Below are 24119 nucleotides of genomic sequence, written 5' to 3'. Positions count from 1 at the left end.
ACTATTTTAAACATGCTGAGATGCTCACACTGACCATGCCAACATAGTGACGTTCACAAAGTGTGATTGCCGAAAGCTCTTGCAGCTTGCTTGCAGCTGCTGCTGAAGCTAGCAGCTATTGCAACATGTTTTAATAAAAACAGAATTATAATAATGTCCATTTCTATTTTTACTCTATTGCCCCTATCTGTGAAAGTGCAATTCAGTACAAATGGTGAACAATCTTTACTTGTGTTTCCAAGGTGCTCCAAATAGGGTATGTCCTAAGTTTGATTAAGTCTGGCTGTTATGTTATCACGCTTACAAACTATAATGGTGAACATGGTAAATATAATACGTGCCAAACATCATCTAGCTAGCATGGAGATGAAGAAGTGACAAATATGTTTTCATAACAAATTGAAAGTGACGACAAGCCAATTAATCATTGAAGTGGTGAGAACATTAAAACTCCTGAGCTCCTGATAGAAGTACATGCACTGAGGGGCCCTCACATCAGCATTTGGTTCAAAACTTAACTAACATCAGTTATAGTCCCAAAATATTTGTACTTCAACAGCCTGGCCATAAATAACAGCTGGAAATATAGGGACAGGCTTCTTCCTAAAGTCAATAATTTATAGAAGTTTCTCCCATCGCCACACAGGATCATTTGAGCTCAGTCACAGTGACCATCAGGTTCTTGGTCTCTATTACCAAGGCCGTCTCCCTCAATTGCTAAGTTGGCCAGGCAGCCAGCTCTAGGAAGAGTCCTGGCTGTTTCCTATGTAAGAATTATGGAGCCCACTGTGCTTGTTCAATGCAGCAAGAATCATACCTGCTTGGATGTCAGCCGGGTCAATAAGTTCCATGTTAGGTGTTGGGGAATCTGGGTAACCTGATGAGAAATGGCCTACTGGAACAAGACATTTAAAAAGTAAGCGGAACAAGAGAGACCGAGGACTAGTGAGCATCAGAGCCACTGTCCAGGATGAAACAACAAAGATCCAGGAGTACATCAGGAAGATGTACCTACCACACCAGACAGGACTCAAGATGCAGGCTGTGCAAAGACGCCCCTGAGACAGTCCAGCACATAACAGCAGGGTATACGACGCAGGCAGCAACAGCACACATAGACTGCCATATCCAAGTGGCTGGCACATCAGCATCTGCGCTAAGTATGGGTCTTCCCAAGGTCAGAATGGAAGACACCCCGCAAGGTGGTTGAGAGTGGCCGAGTTAAGATCCTATAGAACTTCAAGATCCAGACTGACAAACTGGTAATGGCTAACTGACTAGATATTGTGTTGGTTGACAAACAACAGAGGCAGTAGTGATAGATGTAGCAATCCCTAGTCTAATCAAGAAGAAGGAACACAAGGAGCTCAAAAAACACCAAGAACTGAAAAAGGAGCTAGAAAAGATGTAGAGACTAAAGGCAACAGTGGTGAAGATGATAATTGGAGTACTGGGGGTTTTGACCCCCAAACTGGGAGAGTGGCTCCAGTATAGTCCAAGTACAACATGTGAGGTCTCTGTCTAGAAGAGCACAGTCCTAGGAACAGCTAAATTACTGCATACAACCCTTAAACTCCCAGGCCTCTGGTTGAGAACCTGAGTTTGAGGAATACACACACAACAGATGTGTATAATATTAATGAAACTACTTAATGATATGTCAGTCCTCATAATGACACTGTCCCTTATTTGTGTCACCAAAAACCTAGCCATAATACATTTGCATGTAAAAAAAAAAATAATAAGACTGGTGAGATGACACACCCCTGGGGGAAACTGATAGAAGATAAAAGAGCAACAGGTAAACCACCATTGACTTTCACCTTTTGCGACCTGTCAGTTAGAAAGTAAAGAAGCCAACATATTAATCCAGGGTCAATGTTGTGGATATTGATAGGTCCATCTGCTAAAATTCAAAGAAAAATGATACAGTTAAAAGAAGCACTCATAAAGAATTCTTTGCCATCCAGGTGGTCCAGAACCATGTCGAGTATGGGGCCTGTGGCATCTTAAACACCTCTGCCTGCCCTGTAAGCAAAGAACTTGACCACCAATATTAACTGGACCATGACTTTTCTTCTCATTCACCCCTCTGAAGAGTTTAAAAACCTTGTTCCTATCAACATGTATCTTCTACACACAGACAGTTCCTTGCTAAAATCATGAGTATTAACACAATTATAAAATTCCATTGGCCAAGGTCATTTAGCAAGTTCAGAGTTAGTCTTGCCAGCAAGGGAAATGGGACACCTCTTGGACTACATATCAACATCCATGATTTGTTGTTAATGAAAACAGAAACTGATTTCTGGGGATTACTAAATGTTGAGCCTGTATGATTGAGTTCACGTAGATGGGTGACTTAAATTTGATTCAGAGAACCATTGAGGTTAGTGAGCAGTGGAGTGATGTGCCCTTTTAGGTTTGATTGAAAAAGAGAAGTGAATGAAGTGATGTGCCATGGACTGCGAAAGACAGAGCCATGTAGTCAGACTGCTGGATGTAGGTGCCCTGCCCTCAATGAGAGGGCTAATGATGGAGAGTGACTAGCCCTTAACTGGGGGAGACTGGTTGTCTCTGAGTGGTTCAGAAAATTGCCTACTGGTAGCTGCCACGTTTTCAGTAAAGACAATCAGTTAAAAGTTTATGTCTTGTGGACGTGGTGGAGGATTGAGTGATGTTTTGAAGGTGAAAAATAACTGTGTCTGTGGTACTGCTGATGTTAATGTAAAACCCAGTTGTGGCAGCACTGATGTTGGATGAGAAGGAAGATAGAGGCAACTGATAACCCTAAAGATCAGCTGGGTTGCTGAATTTTCTCTCAGCAGCTCTGAAATTGGTATGTGGCTTTCGGATGGTACTGGTATGCCACGGATGAGGCAGGTTAGAGTGGGTTTGGTGGATCAAGGACAGAAGCTATCCAGCATGAGCATGTGTGCTGTGAGTGTAGAGCAGAGAGAGGCTCTGTGGCATCATTGACCTCTAATGAGGAAAATGTGCTGAGAGGAGGTAGAGCAGGGGCAACCACTGAGGAAAAGTGGGTGGCAGACAGGTTGTAGCAGAATAAGACCAGGGGTGGTGGAACAGAGGGCTGTTCCAGGATACATACAGTGAAGCAAATGAAATAATGGCCAGAAAGGTGCAGAGGCACGAGGCTGTCTGTGAATGAGAATGAGGTCAAGTTCTTGGCCAGCTTTGTGAGTTGGATGGCTGCAAATCCATTTCAGTCAAATGAGTATATCACGGACAGGAAGTCTGCAGAGCGGCAGAACTTTGTCCTGGTGGATGGTAAATGCAAACCACAGACTTTTACCAGGGTGACCATAACAGCCTGATACTTAAAAGAGACATATTTGTTTGGAAGCAACAGTTGAGTTTAGGAAGCCATCTACCCTTGTCTCGTTCCCTCTCACCTCAACTAGATGTTACTAATGTCTTCACTTCCTGTCACCGTTGTACCAAATTATTATTATTTGTAGTGCTCTGCTATAAATGATAATACTTTGTTTCTTTAAACGTGTTTGGTTAACATGTAGTATATTCTGAAATATTGTTTGTCAAGTTACTGCTGTTGTGAAATAAGTTTGCATTAATATGGAGAAATTTATAATGGTACTTTATTTGGGAAGGTACTAAAATGTCCCATGTTCTTAACGGTCTGTGAATGTCTCATAATGTTTCCTCTGTTTAATTGAGTAACCAGGTGTCAATCTGTTATTAGCCAATCAGTGCCTGTCAAAGATGAGTGTCAACTACCTACCGGATTCTGAGAAGGGGGTGGGACTAAACGAAAGAGCTAGAAGTAAGGTATTTAAAAGTGTTTAACGTTACTGTTGTTATGGAAACTTAAAACCGGTGGCTTTATTGTGTGTTACCCGTTACAAAAATGTAAAATGTAGAGTGAGCCATGTTCAGAGCTGTTTCAAACTATACTACAATGTCGGCGACGCCATTCTCTGTTGTGTATTTATACTAGTTAGCCTCGTCCCCGCTAGCTGGGAGAAGGAGACAGTGTGTGTGAGGGAGAATAATAAGGGAGAATAGTGAGTATGGACATTATGTGAACTGGTGACAGGTGATAGTTGTAGACTTCAGGAAGAACACAGCTTCACCCTCCCCCATCATCCTGTGTGACTCCCCAGTCAGAACTATGGAGTTCTTCCATTTCTTAGGGACCATCATCACCCAGGACCTCAAGTGGGAGCTAAACATCAACTCCCTGATCAAGAAGGCCCAGCAGAGGATATACTTCCTGCAGCAGCTGAAGAAGTTCAACTTGCCAAAGACAGTGATGGTGCACTTCTACACCTTCATCATTGAGTCCATCCTCACCTCCTCCATCACCATCTGGTACACTGCTGCTTCTGCCAGGGACAGAGGCAGACTGCAGCGTGTCGTCCGGTCTGCTGAGAAGGTGATCGGCTGTTACCTGCCTTCTCTCCAGGACCTGTACCCCTCCAGGACCCTGAGGCGGGCAGGAAAGATTATGGCCGATCCCTCCAATCCTGGTCACAAACTCTTCAGGACACTCCCTTCCGGCAGGAGGTTGCAGTTCCCCAAAACCAATACCTCACGCCACAAGAACAGTTTCTTCCCCTCTGCAACTGGGCTTCTCAATAAGATCCAGCCCCCCCCCCAAACACACACACAGACTGTCACAGACTATAATCCCCCCACCCCCCACTACAGGTTACATTAACGCACATCTGTGCTTACATTAACACACATCCAGACAATCACTGCCACCTTCTGACGTTTTTGCACTCTACAGTTCTGATGTATATTTGCAGTCGCAATGGTTATTTGTGTATAAATGTGGCATTGGTAGGGCTATGGTGTGTTAAAGGTATGCATGGGAGGTTGTAAGCTCACATAGACAGTATAGCTATAAAATCAGCTAACCGGGCCTCTCTGCACCCTAGGTAGGGTTGTATGCTCTAGTTAACATACAGTATATCCCAAAGTTCATATTTTAGTAGACTCCCTCCAATTTGCCTCCCATGCTTAAGGTGTTAACAGGTGTAAAGGCGTTTGCCATTACAATTCTGCAGCAAATGAGAGTTGAGTGGGAGGGCTACATATTAAATATTGCTTATTGTTACTAAAATAATTGTAATTTTATAAGAAAGAGCCATTAGGATTAGGGTTAGCCATTGAATTTTTACTGTCCTGCACAGTTGCAGATACTGATTTAAAATAGAAAGTAAGAAAACACCAGAAACTTAAGATGTTTTAGCTTTTGAGAAAGAAAGAAAAAAAAAATCATTGAGAAAAAAAGTGCAGTGAGTACAGTAGTAGAACATAACACCAAGGAGTAAACATGAAAATTATTACATTAAAATAAACTGTTCCAACACAAACACACTGACAATCAATGAAAACACATCACCTTCAGAAAAAACATGATCTTGCTTTGGAAACTAACTATTAGGGAGTCAACTCAACTTTTTTACTCAGTAATGAACAACAAAACAGTTATCACCAGGGCAGTTTTCATAACACTGTTCTTGCACACAATCCAGATCTCAATACTCAATACAGTGTGTTCACCAGTGGCACTGATGCAGGCAATGCATCCACATCTTATACTGGCCACAAGTTGTCATAGACAATGTTATGGGAAAGCTTGCCACTTCTTCTGTCTGGTCCTGGATTCCTTGCTCCAATCCAGTGCTTCATGAAATCCCACACACACTCAGTTGGGTTAAGGGGAATATGGTGGCCAAGGCATGACTTCTGCTTCCATAAAAGTTGTGGTGACATGTGTGGCATGTGGATGAGCATTGTCCTGCTGTAGCATGGTGGTGTGTCAATGAGCTCGCAAGGATGGAATAACGTGTGGCCTAAGAATGTTATCCACATAATGCTGAGCAGTAAGATTGCCCTCTATGATGATGATAGGTGTTTTGTGATTGCCAGAGATGCCACCCCACACCATCACACAAGGTCCTCCCCAGCAATTCACTTACCAGGCAGCATAACGTTCCCCACATCATCTCCAGACACGCTCACGATCATCAGCTCTGTCCAAAAAAATCTACACTTGTTACACAATTCCAGTGAATCTGTGTCCAGCATTCATGCTGACAACACCACTGGTCTGTGGTGAGTCTGGCATCTTGCTGGAGTCAGATCTGGACCTCTGACAGACAACAAATTACACTGTGATCAGAATATGAGGAATTGAGATGCGAGGGGTGTACAGGGGGTGTGATCAGAAAGCCAGGGATTATTCCTGTTGCGGATGAGTGGAGCATGGCATGGTAACACACAGTCTGCAAGGACCTCTGTCAACAGGCCCAGGATGACCCAACCTTCATGTCAAAAATCATCACAGGTGACAAGAGGAGGCTATGAACCAGAGACCAAACAGCAGTCTTCAGAGTGGTCTGCCAGTCTCTAAGCCTGAAGAAAACCCACTATACCTGTCCTTTTCTTCAACATCGTACACCGTGACTCCATTGCCCTGAATCAAACTGTCAACACTGAGTTTTACTGCACTGTGTTGAGGTGTCTGAGGGAGGACATTCAGTGCAAATGACCTTTGCCCAAAATGAAATTCTAGCAAAAGGGTCGCCACTTTGACACAGTGGAGGAGATCCAACATGTGTCACAGATGATAGTTGACACACTTAGAAAACTAGAGTTCCACAGCACTTTCCAAGTGCAGCAGGAGTACTGGGAGTGGTGTATCGCTGCACAAGGTGACTACTTAAAAAAAAAAAAAAAATAACTAATATCAGGTACAGGTTTTGCTTGCAGTTTTGGAGCTTTGCTCTCAGGTTGTGCAGCCTCTCAAATCTCTGAATCATTAGCTGAATCATTCACATCTGCCCATTTCTCTCTTGACTTTGAGCTGTCTCTCTCTTTCTGTTGCCAACATACATTTGGGATCCAAAACCTTCACATCAGTTATGAGCTGAAGAGTTGCTCTGTGCTTCTCTAAATTCACAGCACTAGCACTTAGTATCCATCTTCCTTGTCTCTTTTTGTGTCCTCCAGTGACCTTAGCTGCAAGAGGTAAACTGCACAAACTGCCTTGCTCTTTAACGTTCTCTTTTGCTCTCTGTGTCTCCATACCACCCTCCTGAATTCTGTGTCTTTATTTGGCCCCCTCTTCCTCTCTGTGTGAGGGGCTATATTTAGTGGGAGGCATTAAAATATCATCATGCAGTCAAGGCCCAGAAAAGATCCAGGGTTCAGCTCATGTGCTACCTTTAACCCTCACCTGCTTCACACTAACTCTTGCACAGTGCATGCACACATTCAGTGGAGACAAATAGGGACACAGCTGTCACTTAATATGTGAACACACTTCTGGACCTCTACTCCTCTCCTATCCAGGCTTCAAGCTAGTATTAGCTGCTGGAAGATGTTGCTATGGCTGACTCACAGGTTTCCAGGATGTATATGAAGGGCTGGCCAGAGTGTAACAGAGGGGTGGGAGCAGCAGAATGGTTTTCTTCTGCATGTCATATTAGCGTTAGCGTGATTTCCAGAACCTGCACATTGTAGCTTTACGGATATATATATAATGGGACAATAATAAGCAAAAACATTATGGGTTTCAACTTCACCATGTCATACTATACTTTTTCTCTTCTTTTTATGCCACTTTTTGAGTATTTTACTGTGTTGTAGCTGCTGTAGAACAGTGATTTCAAATTTCTTAAAGGAGTATGCCAGCTAAACAGCAGAGTGCAGCAGTGATTTAGCAACATTCCCACAATGATGGAACAACTTTAAAAAAGAAAAATTAAAATTGATGCAGCAGAGGCTGAGATATCCTGACATTTATTCTCTACTATGGGTCTACTATGCATGCTCATGATTTTCAAATTTCATGCCTAGAAAATCACCCTGATGACATCACCACAGCATCAGCTCCTTCTTGACAAATCTCTCTCCTGAGCCAGAGAAGACATCACATAACTGTTTTCAGAGGCTGAGTAGTACTTCTCATGACTTGTAAACTAACTTTGACTTGTGAAATTGAGTGTCCCTTGCCCCTTGAGGTTGTCAGAGGTTGACATTAAGCAAGAGGCAGGGTACACCCTGGACAGATTTCTCTAGACTGTGTGAAGAAGCAGGCACAGAGAGAACAGAAAACTCCACAAAGAAAAGCCCTGCGCTGCCCCCGATCAAAAAAATATCTCTGGAAAACCTGCTTGAACCTGACATGCACAGATATCAGAAAGGGACCTGAGGTCCTGATAAACCTGGGACTCTTGGCAATACAGTGGAGCCCTGAACCATATTAGACTGATTTACAATAGATTAGAAAATAATTTGGCCCCAGTCTGACTCATGTTCTGAGTCAGATCTTGGATACTTAGAGTACATCTGTGAACACCTCTAGTTCATGCTTACTTTTTGTTTGTCAGCTGTGGGTCCTGGAGGCATAACCTCTAAATGCCTGACCTTTTGTCACTGATTCTTACATCTCAGATGGTGGAGGTTCCATTCATAGTTGAACTAGGCCTAGGCAATATGACCAGAAAAATAATGCATAAATTTTTTTCTAGCTTGGGGTCTATTCTGTTTTTATCTGCAAATGCAATAAAACAAAAACATGGCTGAAAAATAAAATATTATTGAACAATAATAAGAAATCTCTGCCACCTACAAGACAGTCATTATTAAGAGGTTATCCCACAGTGCTAAATGCTTCAATAAAGCAAATTAATAATCTAATTCAGTACAAATAGAGCAGAAAGTGTTATATCAAAGTATGTCTCACCTCTCGTAACCAGACAAGGCCTGGCCTATAAATACAAACCAAGAGCTCAGATCAGCGTGCTGATTTTTTTCAGTCTGTCCCTTCTGTAGATGATCATTAAATTCTCTATGGGATTAGTGCAGCTGGTTAGCCCTCCTGGAGTCCAGACAGTCCCATTAACTACAACAAGTCAGCATACAGTGTAACTATTCTTCTTTTTTTTTTTTTTTTTAACTAAAAAATAACCTTTGTTATACCTGTTGTAATAATTTGACCATATGCCATGGTTAAATCAATGGAGGTAGGGCTTATGGGAAGACAGAAAATTTATATAAAAGCTTTTTGCATAATATTAAGTATACCAAATGTTAAATTAGTGGGTTAAAATTTGGAGAAAAAAACAATGCATTGCTGTAATATGTTGTATTAAAAAAGCATGCTGGACCAAAATCCCACAAAGTCAGTGCAGTCCCCTAAGTGTCTGATAATATTTGAGCATCAGTTGTGCAGGAAATGTGCATATGTGTGATGGCCTTGCTTAGAGATGTGTTGATGTGAGATAAGCCGCTGTTTGGCCTGTTTTGTGCATCTCAAAAATCCAAGAGAACAGAGAGAATGAGAGATAGACAGGGAGAGAAAAGAGATAAAGAGAAATTACAGAGAGATTACACAGCGGGAACAGAGGCTGTTAGACGGATGGACTCACAGAGGAAAGAGGGACAGAGGGAGAAAGAGAGAGTAATTTGCTGGAAATAAAGAGTGACAAGACAGACAGAGCTGGAGAAAAAACAGAGGAATTAAGGGAGTCTTTCCTCTTTTACCCTTTCTCCTCTCATCTGTTATCAGCCATCAGGGTACTGCATCACACTGGATCCCATCTTCTTTAAGACAGTTTCACTCTCCTCTCTCTGCCTCTGTCATTCAAACTCTTTTCCATTCTTACAAGCTGCAGGCTTGAAATTTACATTTTTTTTTGTTTTGACCTTGTGGGTCTAGTTGACTGCCATTTGTGGGAGCTGTAAAATTACTTCCCCGCTCTCCCTCCAACTTCACATCTGGTGATGTTGTGCTTGCGAATGATCATATTCTTTTCAACAGCCCTTTGGTACGAAAGGAAACCAAGTCGTTCTCAGTGAAAGGCGTTTTTTACTTCCTTTTTTTTTTTTTTTTTTGGTACTGTTGTGTCCAAATTTCATTGCCTGCCCTAAATCCACTCCCTTTTATGTGGAATGAGCTGCACTTGAACAGCTCTTGGATCCAGCTCCATTCAAAGAGTCATAATTCCCATCACTTTTAACATCATTTAGTCTGTGTGGTCACATTATAATTATCATCAGAAACACAAAACTACTGTCCCCACTGTGCATACACACACAAACACAGATTCCTACAAGGTGACCTTCAGGCTCCAGATCAGATATACATGTACACAGTCCTGAGTTAAACATGTAACTGTCAATCAGTGCATCGCTAGGGACAATAAACAGACATGGCTGCTGTCAATTCTGTGTCTCCAACCAACCAGGAGTCGCAGCCTGGGTCATAATTAAGACAGCAGCCTGCTCAAGGAAACAAGTAGTAGACTGGAAGGTGTCTGCGGCAATATTATTATTATGTCAGTAAACATGATATGTTCCTATTTGTGAAAAAATTACACACACACACATATATACTAGCAGTGTGCCTATGTGTGGTTGCATGTTTTGTTTAATATTGTTCACATACACAAGAAGACCACACATGTTGCATATGGGTGATGCATTAACATTCCAGCAAATGATGTCATGGTATTCCACTGATCTATAGTGGCAGCAATGCACCAAAGTAAACAAGGATGTAAATAATGCAGATTGTAGACAAGTGTGTGTCGTGTATAGGTGAGATGTGTGTTTTTGTACCTAGAGAGAAGAGGGAAAGAGCCCAGAGGAAAAAAAAATTTGAACAAGAATTTTGATTATATACATATATATATGATTAATCAAGCTCTGTGAGGTTAAACTTAGACACAGTTGTTTCCTTAACATGTTCACAATGACAATGCTAACATGCTGATGTTTAGCAGGCATAATGTTTACACTGTTTATTATCTTAGATTCGAATGCTAGCATTCTACCACCAAACACAGAGAACTGTTGAGTACTATTTGTTTGATGTTATCATGGTGCTAGATGAAAGATCAAGATTCAACACAGTTATTCTAATTTATTCTGAGGGCAACATGAATATATGTCCTAATTTCATGGCAGACCATCCAATACTTGTAGAGCTATTTCACTGTAGATCAAAGTGCATGCAAAATACATAATTCTTAGTTGCAGTCCTAGAAATTTTTACTTAATAATGACTAACTCTACTTTCTTTGCCTGTTTCAGCACTAGGCAGATCCAGTGATTATGAACAAGTCTAATGTTATTTGAAAATCTCTCAAGATGTCCACAGATTTCACACTTTAAACATGATTCTGGCATGATTGATGTGTTAAATGAAGGATTAAACTTATGATTTTTGTTTAAAAGAATGTGTAATATTGTAACTCTGAACAACACTAATATGATTTTGTCTGTTTACCTGTGCAGATGAGGTGGGAAACCTATGTGTGCAATTGAGTGATTTTGTTAAATTTAACTTGGTTGTGATTACCCCATTGCCCTAAGTGTTATGGCAGCTTCCCCTGGGATGGTGTGTATGTGTGTGTGTTTTTTTTTTTTTGTCACAGTTCCCCACGTGGTAACGTTTGGGGCCGTCACTACTGGGTTGATCTCAGAGTTAATTCCTAGCATTTATAGCTTTTGTTTGCTGGCGAGAGTTATTTACTGTTATCCTGTGCCTGTGCCTGTACCAGCGCTGCCATCCGCCCCTGCCTCTGGACTCTTCCTGGTTGCCGGTCTCCCCGGTCTCCCGGCTGGCCTCTGCACTCTCCACGGTCCCTCAGCCCGGCACCCGGCCAACCCAGACTTCCCCCCCTTCGTCTGGTTCTGACCCCCCATCCAACTCTTTAAATAAACCTTGGGATCACAAGACTCCCTTACTCCATCTGTGTCCGTGTTCGAAGCCTAGCTTCAGCCTGAGCATGACACTAAGTTTAAAATTGTTCCAATAGGAAAAATTAGTGAATATAAACAAGAATGTTCTATTTCAGACATATGTTACAGGGACTACTACAATCGTCATTCTGGTGTGACTGTACCTTTGAAAGATATCAGTTTATTTATTTCACCTTATTAATTTAATTATCCTCACTGTGATATCATCCTGCCCCACCCACAGTGCTAGAGAATGGTAATAACAGTATTAAGTTCTAATGTGATATTACAAAAAATGTTCAGAAAACTTTGGCATCACAAGAACGACTTTAGCATCCTGTCCTTCAAAGCTGTGGGAAATCCCCTGTCACAATATGTTTGGCAGCAGTGCAACATCGCAGGCATTTCACAAATTCCATGAGCTTAGAGTAAAATACAAATTGAACACTAATTCTTTCTTGCAGTGTGCCCAAAGAAGATCAATTTTCTCCAAATTTTCTGATGAATACTTTGAATATACTTATGACACAGATAAACATTTCAGGTAGCCTCAGATAGAGGTACTGTGTAAGGTCTGTATAGATCATTGATTCACTCCTTCTCTAACCTCAACATTCAGAGTCAGTCCCAAGTGGGAATCAAGACTTAGAGGTTTCATTCACCTCTGCAGAGAGTGAAAGAATATGGAGTGACTTCAGTAATTTCCAAATTGCAACATTATACGAGTGAAAATCTGAGCCTGTATCACTCCCCCAGGTTTAAAACAATGGACCCAAGCTCCTCTGATCTCTGCTAGAATGGCAGTGGACAAATAGGTACTTTGATTCATATGCTGTGGCACTGCCCACAGTCAAGTCCTACTGGACAGAAGTGTTATTATCTTGTTGTTTGTTTGCAGATATATAGGACTACACAGCCATAAAAATGTGTAAAAAGCTATAAAAAAAAATAGCAGAGCTTAGCTTTTTTGGCTACTGAGAGGATGAGTTTGTTAAGTACAGATAATTACGTAAATAACCTATTTACATACTTATATTTGTTGCCAAAAATCACAAATTTGCCCAAAAGGGCTTGAAACTCTCTCCTTCAATTTCTCAGTTTGGACAAGGTAATAAATGTGGGTCAATGGATTAGACTCTAGTTGGATTCAGGCATAAATCTTAAAATACTATAAAGATTTCATACATCAGCTCAATGGCATATATGAATTTTGGAGCTCTTTATAGTCAAATTGCCATACCAATCTGTTATGTTAAATTATAAGTTACTTTAAACCAGGCTCCTGTTTGCCATTTCAATTATGTACTGACTAACACCAAGCTCCACAGCTTCCTAATCAAAAGTACACCCTGCTTAGCTCGCTTAAAAATGCTCTCTGAATTCTCATTAGAGTTAGAGTCTGATCAGTGATTGCACCCAAGCACCTAAAATTTTCTGGTTGTTGAGTAGACAAGGAATATGTTAGTGGTTCCCCTTGGTTTGGTTTGTATCATAAGTTCTTTTTTTTTTTTTTTTTTGGCCAGACATTCATTTCCAGTTTACTTGCCAGACACCAGTTCTGCAGTGCAGTGACCTGGCTGAAATAAGCCTCCTCATGAATGGCATTATCTTTCAGAAGATTAACAAGAGCCATATCATCAGCATATTTGAACAGCTCGACACTACTGCTGTGAACAGACAGGATGCACCCTTGTGGTACCCTTGTGTTAATCTAACAAATGAATCTGAGTAGACCCCATCCATCAAGACTTTCTAATCCAGTGGATGGGACCACCATTCATGTTCATGTTTAGAGGCAAATTAGAGGGGGTCAAGTTGATCTTTGACAGAGGACTTGTGATGGATACTGTCTACACTCTCCATACACAGCAAGTGTATGTGAGGTAAGTGAGGTAAGTGCTCCAGGTCAAAAAAATATTGCTTCTGAGACTTTAGGCACAGGTCATCCTGTGGAATTTTCCCATGAGTTTGGAAGGATACAGCCATCAAACAGAGTCTGAAACAACACAGTGACAACCCCTGTAAGACGGTGAGAGCTAAGTACCCTTCCTCTTAAGCCATCAGGCCCAGGGGCTTTGTTGGGTCTGACTCACGTGGCTAGGTTGTCAACAAATTCACTAATCTGCCATATTCACACTTTGCTTTTTCCTTTCTCTGCCCATCATTGTATGGAGCCCCTCCCATGCTTGCTGTGCATTGTTTCTACAGAAAATACACTACATCTATACTCCTTCTCTTTCTCCTTTACTAAGTCAGTGTCACCTTTCAGAAATGCAACCCTTTTCTCATTCAAACACACTTTAAGATCTTTTGAGAACCATGGCCATTGTTATTGCTTAACACCTGTGATAACCATGTCCTCACAAAACTTAATATAGCATGTGATGGTATCTGTCAGTTCATGTGGATCAGAGAATGCATCAAAAAACATATGTTAATCCATGATATCAAACAGCGCTTAAGCTTGTCCTTTCCATTGTCAGATCACTGGTATACTGTTTTCAAAAGCAGTTTACCATGCTTTTCTGTCTGTTTTTCTGTATGTTGGGAGGAGATGGATAACAAAATGACCTGATTGCCCAATGGGGGGCCAGGTAACTGCCTTGTACGTGTCCATAATGTTGTTGAGACGGTCCAGAATGCAAGTGGAGAGAGTGGGCGCGATTACATATCGCTGCAGAGTGGGAAGGTGGTTACATGTGTTAAAATCCCCCAAAACAAACACTGGTTTGCCTGCTGATCAGGAAAGCATATCATTAAAGCTGTCACTTGTGTTTTCAGCAGATTCCTTATTATTTGGCCCTGGAACATAAACAAAAATCATGGTGATTTTTCCAAACTCCCACAGAGGGTAAAACTTCCTTAAGGATGTAAAGGATAAAGACAGTAGCTGTATCATTGAAACTGCAGTGAGGCCAAGTGCAATATCCAAATCACAGGAGAAGAAATTATTTAATAAAGATAAAATGTGTCACAACATGCTATTATAAATGAAGCACTGTGATGTTACAGAGATACCCCAGCCTATAAATCACATCATCATCACTTTCACGTCTGAAATTCATGACTCATATTGCAGTCACAATATTGTCAAAATAATCGCAATATGATTATTACTGTGATTTTTTTTTTATTAGCATATCTAGCAGCTCTAACTAGCTAGCTTGCCTGGCATCCACAAACCCCATACTGTATTACACTTTTTTACATCACACGGAGACCCAGTGAGGCCAAGCTGAGCACTGATCTTTAAGGTTACTGATGGTTTACATGTATGACAACACACTAAATGAAAGAATCTAAGTAAAGTAACTTTTGAATGTATTTATTTATTTAATATTATTATGCAGAGTGACAAATTTAAAGGAAAAACTGACCTAAGTGTCAGTAACATGTTGGGCAACAACGTGGAACAGCTTCATTGCACGTTGACATTGATTCCTCAAGTCTCTGGAACTCTACTGGAGGAATGGAACACATCAAGTCGAGTCAGTTTTTATCTTTATAGCACCAAATCACAACAGAACTTATCTAGAGGCACTTTTCCTATAGAGCAGGTCTAGACCGTACTCCTTAAATTATGGTATTGACAAAGAGAGACCCAATAATTCCCACCATGAGCAGCACTAGATGACAGTGGCAAAGAAAAACTTCCTCCAAGAGGCAGACCTTTGAGCAGAACCAGACTGTACTTTTCTTAAGCAAAAGTACATAAGAATGCATTGCTAATAAGTGAGGTTTTATATACTGTTGTATTCCTACTTTTACTGAAGCAAAAGATGTTTATACTCCTTTCAATATTGTAGTTTTTAGACAAGGGACAAAGGAAAAAATCATACATGGTTGAATTTAATTGAACTTGAGTATCATTGCATGGACCAACTGAGGAAAATGAAACAGTGGTGATTGACAGGAGGTCATGTAGTAGTAACAACTGATTATGAATATTATTAGTCATGTTTGCATTAAGACCACCTTTTCAGACATTCTTGGTACTACTGCACCAAAATTAAACTGACAATTATCATATCATCTTAAATGAGCCAAACCAAAAGGGAAATGCGCCTGAGTTCATTTTAATCTTATTAAACAGATTAAGGGTAGAAACACCTGAGGAATATGGTAGTTAATGCTACTTCTGTCACTATTTGAGTCAAATACTGTACTTTAAACTGCACTGTTGGATAGTGTTAGACCTGTAGTTTGCTCCTCCAGTGGAATGACACCAAATGCTAAAAAAACAAAACACAGACATAATGGCCTCAGATGGAACCAGTAACATCTTATGAAACAAAAGATGTTACATGTTATAACAAGTGTTGATTGCCATTAGGGATCTTAGCGGGCTCAGCTATGTTTCTATTTTCAGAATGGATGACTGAATATGTCAGGTTGTGTGAACTCATTCTATGAATTTTTATGATTTCCCTCATTCATATTTATCATGTCTTGGAAGGACTGGCTCTACAACACACGTCAGTCTGTGGAGCCTCCCATCTTGTCATGAATATTTACCAGCACAGCAGCAGAAACAGGAGTCCTGGCACAATATTGGGAAGGCCAATAAATACGACCAGGGCCAAAGCCAAAATCAATTCATTATTTATAGCACACCAGTGAGCCCGGATTTTCCCTCCAAATACCAGATCTAGCCTCCTGTCACACAAAGAAAAGGTAACTGCAGAAGGAGATGATGGTTCCTTACCATTATAGGAGAGGCGAGGCTTACTTAGACACATTATGAAGTGGACTTCCATTTCATTGGATGCCACAGACTTGGAGCAGACAGGACACTTGAATCCTAGGAAGAACAGCAGAGAACACATTAGTAAAACATTCTTAAAATATACACATACCTCTGAAATAAACAAGTAGAAACATCATCATGATCTTTGTTTGTGTATTTTATTTGCAGCTTTAACCCTACTGACCGGTTATAACATCATTAGGAAGGATATTCCTAAGAAGTTTTAGATGTCTTTCCATAAAAGAGAAGGTGGAATAAAATGTTGGTACACATTTATCTTCTTTGGCGATGTCTAAGAGCTTTGATGGTATAATACCCATCTGCACTCTTCTAAAATGTTGCTGTTTTTCTTCTAATGACAAACCATGACAAACTGGGTGTGGATGCGGTGTCATACCTTTAAAGCACAGTCTCTAACACAGTGATATATTCATTTCAAATGCTGAATTATTGCATCCTTCATTGACTTTAAAAACAGATCCACCCTGGCCTTAACAGATTTTACATCCCTTCTCATTTCCACAGTATTCTGAGAAAGCTATTGAACCGGTAAGAACTGTAGTTGCTGTATGTCATACAAGCTAACTTTAAGTGAAGCAGCAGTAAAGAGTTCCATTTTGCTAAAGGTCTGCAAAAGGATTTGAGATGTATACAGTTAATATAATGTTAACTTCTAGAAGAACTTCTAGAATGCCTTTATTGTGATTGTATTATTAAAAACCATACAACAAAATTTAGAGGGCTGCTCTTGTAAGGTACCACAAGTTAAAAACACATTTTCCCACATTCATCCATACATATTTCATACACTAATATATAAATAAATAAATTAAATAGTTTAAAAATAAATAAATAATAAATAGTGGGTCAAATCAAAAAGTAGCAATTAAAAACTGTAAGTTAAGAATATTGTTCATCAGTAAAAGAAACATTCACAACACAGTAGTGACAAGGAACTACTCCTGAATGGAAATAACTGCCCCTCAGTGTGGTGCTTGTGGGTTTGTGTGTTTGCATTACAGTGCATTTTACATGTTTGTTTACTGTATATACAGTTTTAGTTATAGTGTAACTATCCTATCAAACTGATGGCTGAATTTATTCTAAGCACATCCATGGTTAAAATGTTAGGTTTGAATTTTCAAGTGGTTAATCATTTGACTTTCAAATGCAAATTCCCTCAGTGGGTTTCTATGGACAGTGTTTCCTTGTTGAGCCACAGCAGAGGGATATTATATTGATTGATATTATCTTTAGCTAGATTTTAAAGCAGAGGCAAATTTTAGAAAGGGCATGTTTGTAAGTTTGAGCAAAGATGCAAGTGAATGCTAATAGACACAAAGTTGTCATATCTGTGTTGACACATCTGCAAAAGTTTAAACTGTCTAAAATTAAAATTTAGCATTTATCCCAAAGCTTTTTTAAGACACAGAGACAAGCTTTAAAAAAGACAAACAGAAGAAACAAGTTTGCGTTCTGATATCAGTGAGGGTTAGCTTGACACAAGCACACAGGTCCCTCCTTTACTGTTTGGATGGAACCCACTAGGCCTAACTTTATTAGTTTAACACATAACAGATAATTAAATGAACCACTAGGCCACATGAGCCGAGTGTGCACACAGCCAAGTTTTGAAAATTTTGAGCAGCACTGGAAGTACCAGTTGCTCTTTCACTAGAGAGGAGCTCATGGACATCAGGGCCACTACCCCTGTGGATTTAATACCCACTTTCATCACTACATCTGTGGAATTACTGGACATTTTGGTCAAAGGTGCCTTCACCTTTGCACACACAGTGAACCGCCGGAGGAGAGGGAAACGCTCCGGTACGCTTGTGCAGCTCCACCAATGCGGACATCGCACACCGTTACCTGGAATATTTCTCTCCAACATGCGGTCACTCAGCAGCAAAGTGGATGAACTGGATGAAAACAGAGACTTTTCTTCATCTTCCATTTTGTGCTTCACTGAAACTTGGCTGTGTGGAGTGATACCAGACTGTGCACTGCGCTAGTTATTGTCCTTAGCGACTTTAACAAAGGCAGCCTCACCCACGAAACTCCCCAAATACAGACAGTTTATTAAATGCCCGACCAGAGAGGAGAACATTCTGGATCACTGTAAGCAACGCTTATCACGCCGTCTCCTGTGCTGCACTGGGCTACTCTGACCACGTCATGGTCCACCTGATTCCTGCATACAGGCAGAAATTAAAACTCTCTAAACCTGTTGTGAGGACATCAAAGAAGTGGACCAGTGGGGCTGTGGAAGATCTCCAGACGTGCTTGGACTGCACAGACTGGGATGTAATGCCTGTACTCTGAGAAGTTTCTCAGAGTACAGGCATTTGGCTTCTTTCACACCACAACACCAGTTCTCAGCAGGTGACTCTGCTTCTGTCTGGAGAGGGCTCAGGCAGATCACTAACTGCAAGCCCAAAGTCCCCCACTCCACAAACGACTCATGCCTGGCCAACAGCCTGAATGAGTTCTGCTGCTGCTTTGAAAGACAGTGCGACAGTCCTGACACCATCCCCTGTGACACCATCTCCCAGCCCCACCACACCAGTCTCTCATCCTCCCCCAGCACAGCAGGGATCAGGACCTCTCCAAAGCTGCACACCTTAGAGGTCCCCTCCTCCCCCACCACAAGGACGACTCTCTCCATCCTGGAGAGAGACGTCAACAGACTCTTTAAGACTCTTTAAGAGACAGAACCCACACAAGGCAGCTGGGCCAGACTCTGTCTCTCCATCCACCCTGAAGCACTGTGCCACCTGATGAAGTCCCTGGAGAGGCTGGTCTTGTCACTTCTTCGGCCCCTGGTCAGCTCATCACTGGACCCTCTTCAGTTTGCTTACCAGCCGAAACTAGGAGTGGAGGATGCCATCATCTTCCTGCTCCACCATGCAGGCACCCACCTGGACAGACCGGGTAGCACCGTGAGGATCATGTTCTTTGACTTCTCCAGTGCTTTCAACACCATCTGGCCTGCCCTGCTGGGGAGCAAGCTGAAGGCAATGCAGGTGGACCCTCCCCTGGTTTCCTGGATTATGGACTATTTGACGAGTCGACCACAGTACATCAGACTGCAGGACGGTGTGTCCGACACTGTGGTCAGCAGCACTGGTGCTCCACAGGGAACTGTTCTTTCCCCCTTTCTGTTCACCTGTACACCTCAGACTTTCAGTTCCACTCTGATTCCTGCCACCTGCAGAAGTTTACGGACGACTCTGCAATTGTTGGCTGCATCAGTGAGGGGAATGAGGAGGAGTACAGGGGCGTTGTGGACTCCTTGATTGAGTGGTGTGGAACTAACCATCTGCATCTCAACACCACCAAGACAAAGGAGCTGGTGGTGGATTTCCGTAGGAGGAAATCTGCCCCCATCCTGTGGCCATCAGACTGTTTAATTCATCTACCTCTGGTCGCAAGAGGGACAGTGGAGACACTGTGTCCTGAGGCCATAATGCCACTTACCACTTTATATGCCATTTCACTTTATCACTTTACTTCTTGTTCTTGTACTTATTTCATTCCAACTATGCTACTAAATTACAGTTCGTATTGTTGTATATTGTATATACCTACGTTACTGTAATCTTTGTGGCATTTGTTGCATTTAGCTACTTGTTTATTTATTTTATGTTAGCCTTTATTTTATTAGCTTTATTTCTACATATATTCCTTATAATAGCTTATTCCTACTCTGTCTTCACACTGTTTTGCTTTCCACCTCTGTATTGCAACTGGTGCACAGCAGTTTCCCTCGGGATAAATAAAGTTTCTTGAATCTTGAATCTTGAATTAGCTGTCTCCAGTATTCACAGACCTCTTTAACACCTCACTGGAGACATGCCATGTACCAGTCTGCTTCAAGGCCTCCACCATCATCCCTGTCCCCAAAAAATCAAGGATCACAGGACTTAATGACTACAGACCCGTCGCCCTGACCTCTGTGGTAAGGAAGTCATTTGAGCGCCTTGTGCTGTCCCACCTCAAATCCATCACAGACCCAGTCTTGGATCCCCTGCAGTTTGCCTACAGAGCCAACAGGTCTGTAGACGATGCAGTCAACATGGCCTTCCACTTCATCCTGCAGCACCTGGACTCCCCAGGAACCTACGCCAGGATCCTGTTTGTGGACTGAAGCTCCGCCTTTAACACCATGATTCCAGCTCTGCCCCAGGACAAGCTCTCCCAGTGTGCCTGACTCCATCTGCAGGTGGATCACAGACTTCCTGTCAGACAGGAGGCAGCATGTGAGGCTGGGAAAACACATCTCCAACTCTTGGACCATCAGCACCGGCTCCCCTCAAGGCTGTGTTCTCTCCCCTCTACCCTTCTCCCTGTACACCAACAGCTGCACCTCCTGACACCACCCTCGTTGGGCTCATCTCTGGGGGGGATGAGTCTGCCTACAGGAGGGAGATTGACCTGCTGGTTACGTGGTGCAGTGAAAACAACCTGGAGCTCAACGCTGTGAAGACAGTGGAGGTAGTTGTAGACTTCAGGAAGAACACAGCTTCACCCTCCCCCACCATCCTGTGTGACTCCCCAGTCAGAACTACGGAGTCCTTCCGTTTCCTGGGGACCATCATCACCCAGGACCTCAAGTGGGAGCTAAACATCAGCTCCCTGATCAAGAAGGCCCAGCAGAGGATGTACTTCCTGCGGCAGCTGAAGAAGTTCAACCTGCCAAGGACAATGATGGTGCACTTCTACACCTCCATCATTGAGTCCATCCTCACCTCCTCCATCACCATCTGGTACACTGCTGCTTCTGCCAGGGACAGAAGCAGACTGCAGCATGTCATCCAGTCTACTGAGAAGGTGATCGGCTGTTACCTTCTCTCCAGGACTTGTACACCTCCAGGACCCTGAGGCGGGCAGGAAAGATCATGGCCGATCCCTCCAATCCTGGTCACAAACTCTTCAGGACACTCCCTTTTCCCTACATGTTACATTAACGTACATCTTTTTAATTATGTATATTTATGTTCCTTGTAAATATAGTTCTTGCTCTTCGCTCTTTTCTTTTACTATAACTGTCCTTTAGACTGCACCAATATACCAAGACAAATTCCTTGTATGTGCAAACTTACTTGGCAATAACGTCTGATTCTGATTCTGAAAACAGACACGACTGTTCAGTGATTACGGAGAGCTCCAACCAAAAGAGCAGCAGTACTTCACTTTTAACAGATGTATAGGATCACTCTGATTGTGATGTGCTTTAGTAGGATTTAGAGTGGTGGGTTTTGTGTCCAGTTGCGTTGCGTTGAGTTTACCAGATTTAGTTCTGGTTTTAAACCTTGATCCACTGATGACATTACAAACAAAAGAGTCTTTTATTATACCTTTTTGGTTTTAATTGAGAGTATATGGGAGGTAACAAAGCCACAGTCTCGTATTGATTTCAGCAGCGCTGTGAATGGACAGAAGATCATGGACAGTATATGACCCAGGTTTTCCTTTCTCTTTTAGGAGCATTTGATCTTTCACTTTTTTTCTATAGGGATGTTTCTGGGACTTTTCGTTGGACTCTTTGTAGTTCTTTCAGTCTGGTGGTGTACCTTTCCTTGATCTCATTGGATAACATCACGAGGTCAAGAAAAGATGTGGAGGAGAATTGATCAGGACTTTAGAAAATAGAACTGTGGTAATTAGAGAATCTGACTGCACTTTCACTTTTTAAAAACCATCTTTTAGATAGAAGATAAGTACAGTGACAAACTCACTGCTGTAGGCTACAATTCAAGTAAGGTTTCCTATCACAACTCCTAAAGAAAGGATGTTTTCAGTTTATACACAGGGAACATTTAACCATCAATTACTCACAGGAAGTAACAAAAATAATAGATATAGTTGAAAATAAGAACAAAAACAAATCAAACAGGACTGATATGTTGAAATGATGAAACATAAATTATATTTATTTGTGCATCTCACAATTGGTAGCAGCACAGTGGTGCAGTTAGCACTGTCGCTAACCACTGTAGCTAGCAAGAAGGTTCCATGTTCAACCCCAGTTAGTTTGCATGTTCCTTCTGTGCCAAAGACATGCAGGTTAGTTAAACTCAGTGGTGACTCTAAATTGGCCGTAGGTGTGAATGTGTGCATGAATGCTTGTTGTCTCTATATGTCAGCCCTGTGATGGACTGGTGATCTGTCCAGTGTATCCTATGCTGAAGGAGTTAAAATAGGAAGCACTGAAGCTCCTTTCCTTAACATTTCACGTTTGCAGTTCATGTGTGAAAGCAGCTTCTGATCTTTTTCCTTTAAAAGCTTATATAAATAAATGTGATTGAACTTACTACTGTGATACTGCAGTGATTTAGTATCACACTTCAATAAGGTTGTGGCAGACTGTGTGGATGGATCCTGCAGTTCCCATAATGCAACACAACATTTATTTGACTGGAATTAATCTCAAATTGTTCAATCTGAAGAAATTTCAGATTCCTAGAGACAGAAAAGTATCCAGTATTTCACAATGCTAAAGCAGAAATTAGACACAAGTCAGCATTAGTTTGTGTAACATGAATGTTTCTTTTGTTTGTTTGTTCTATTGATTTTTTTCTCCTGTATTTTTAATCCTTTTGTGACTAATTTATCTTGGAACTCTGTGGGGATCCCTGCCTCTAAATAAATTGACTTGCCAAGTTAATTATTCATAGAGCACATTTAAAAACAGCAAATGCTGACCACAGTGCTTATCATGAGATTATCTGATTGATGGATGATCGCAATCAAAAAACACAGACACAAGAAGATACAAGTTAATTCATAAGATAATCAAATACCTGGGTAAAACTGCAAAATCACAGCAGCACTGCCCAGAGAAAAAATAAATCTGAGTTCAGATCTGAGTATATCCAGTAGTGGAGCTAGTCAACGCAGAGTTTTAAAAAGAAAATTAAATTCAAATCAGTTCCTTAGATAGGCCAGGTCAGCGGAGATATGGTCCCTCTTCTTAGTATCAGTGTGTTCTGTCACTGTCTACATAAAGGCAATTACAATAGTTGAGGTGAGAGGAAATAAAAGCATGAACTATGGTCTCCAAGTCCTCAACATACAGGAATGACTTAAATTTTGCAGGTGATCTGAGGTGGAAGGAAGAAGCTAGTGCTAGTGTGAGTTAATTTGTATTATAAAATTTTAAACCAGCATTAAAGATAACACTGAAATTTCTTGCATGGGAATTTCAAGCTCTGGAGTGTTGTCTGTGGTGCTGAAGAAGTCTGCAGGGCCAAAATTTAGGACCACCTGATTTTATTCTGGTTTGGCTATGGAAAGATTTTTGCCATCCAGGATAATCCATCCTCTGTGCAGTTCAGGTAAATGAATCACCTGGTTTTATCACCAGGAGATGATGATGTCATCAGGGGTTGCTGTTATATAAATATAAATGGAATATCTTGAGTTTTAAAATGCTAAGTAATCTGACATTTCCTTGGGGTTTTTTAAAAAATTTTTTTGACATTTTGTAGACTAAACAATAAACTATAATGCCATGTCTGTTATTTGTGAAATGCTACAAACTTACATGTTATACAGACTTCACAATTCAAGCACTCTAAAGTGAACCCCCTCCCCTCCACATGGCAGCTGACCCACTTTTCCCTTG

The 24119-nt window shown here is 41.4% G+C and overlaps 1 protein-coding gene across 2 annotated transcripts in view; it reads right to left on the bottom strand.

The window, feature by feature from the left end:
• The window catches only part of znrf1 (zinc and ring finger 1), a 66032-nt gene that overhangs the window by 5577 nt on the left and 36336 nt on the right, over nucleotides 1-24119 (bottom strand). Inside the window, exons 2-3 of one of the 2 annotated variants that reach the window (XM_051073617.1) lie at nucleotides 16448-16543; nucleotides 15073-15203 (exon numbers count right to left, since the gene is read on the bottom strand). In XM_051073617.1, the coding sequence (XP_050929574.1) occupies nucleotides 15127-15203; nucleotides 16448-16543 (173 nt within the window). In that variant the 3' untranslated portion in view covers nucleotides 15073-15126. Of the gene's footprint in view, nucleotides 1-15072; nucleotides 15204-16447; nucleotides 16544-24119 lie in introns of those variants that run through there. The other variant, XM_051073616.1, reaches the window with a different exon arrangement.

This window comes from Lates calcarifer, linkage group LG10, assembly GCF_001640805.2.
Source record: "Lates calcarifer isolate ASB-BC8 linkage group LG10, TLL_Latcal_v3, whole genome shotgun sequence".
Lineage (NCBI taxonomy): Eukaryota > Metazoa > Chordata > Actinopteri > Centropomidae > Lates > Lates calcarifer.
The sequence above is the reverse complement of the archived record's forward strand: the minus strand, read 5'-3'. Positions and strand labels throughout refer to the sequence as shown.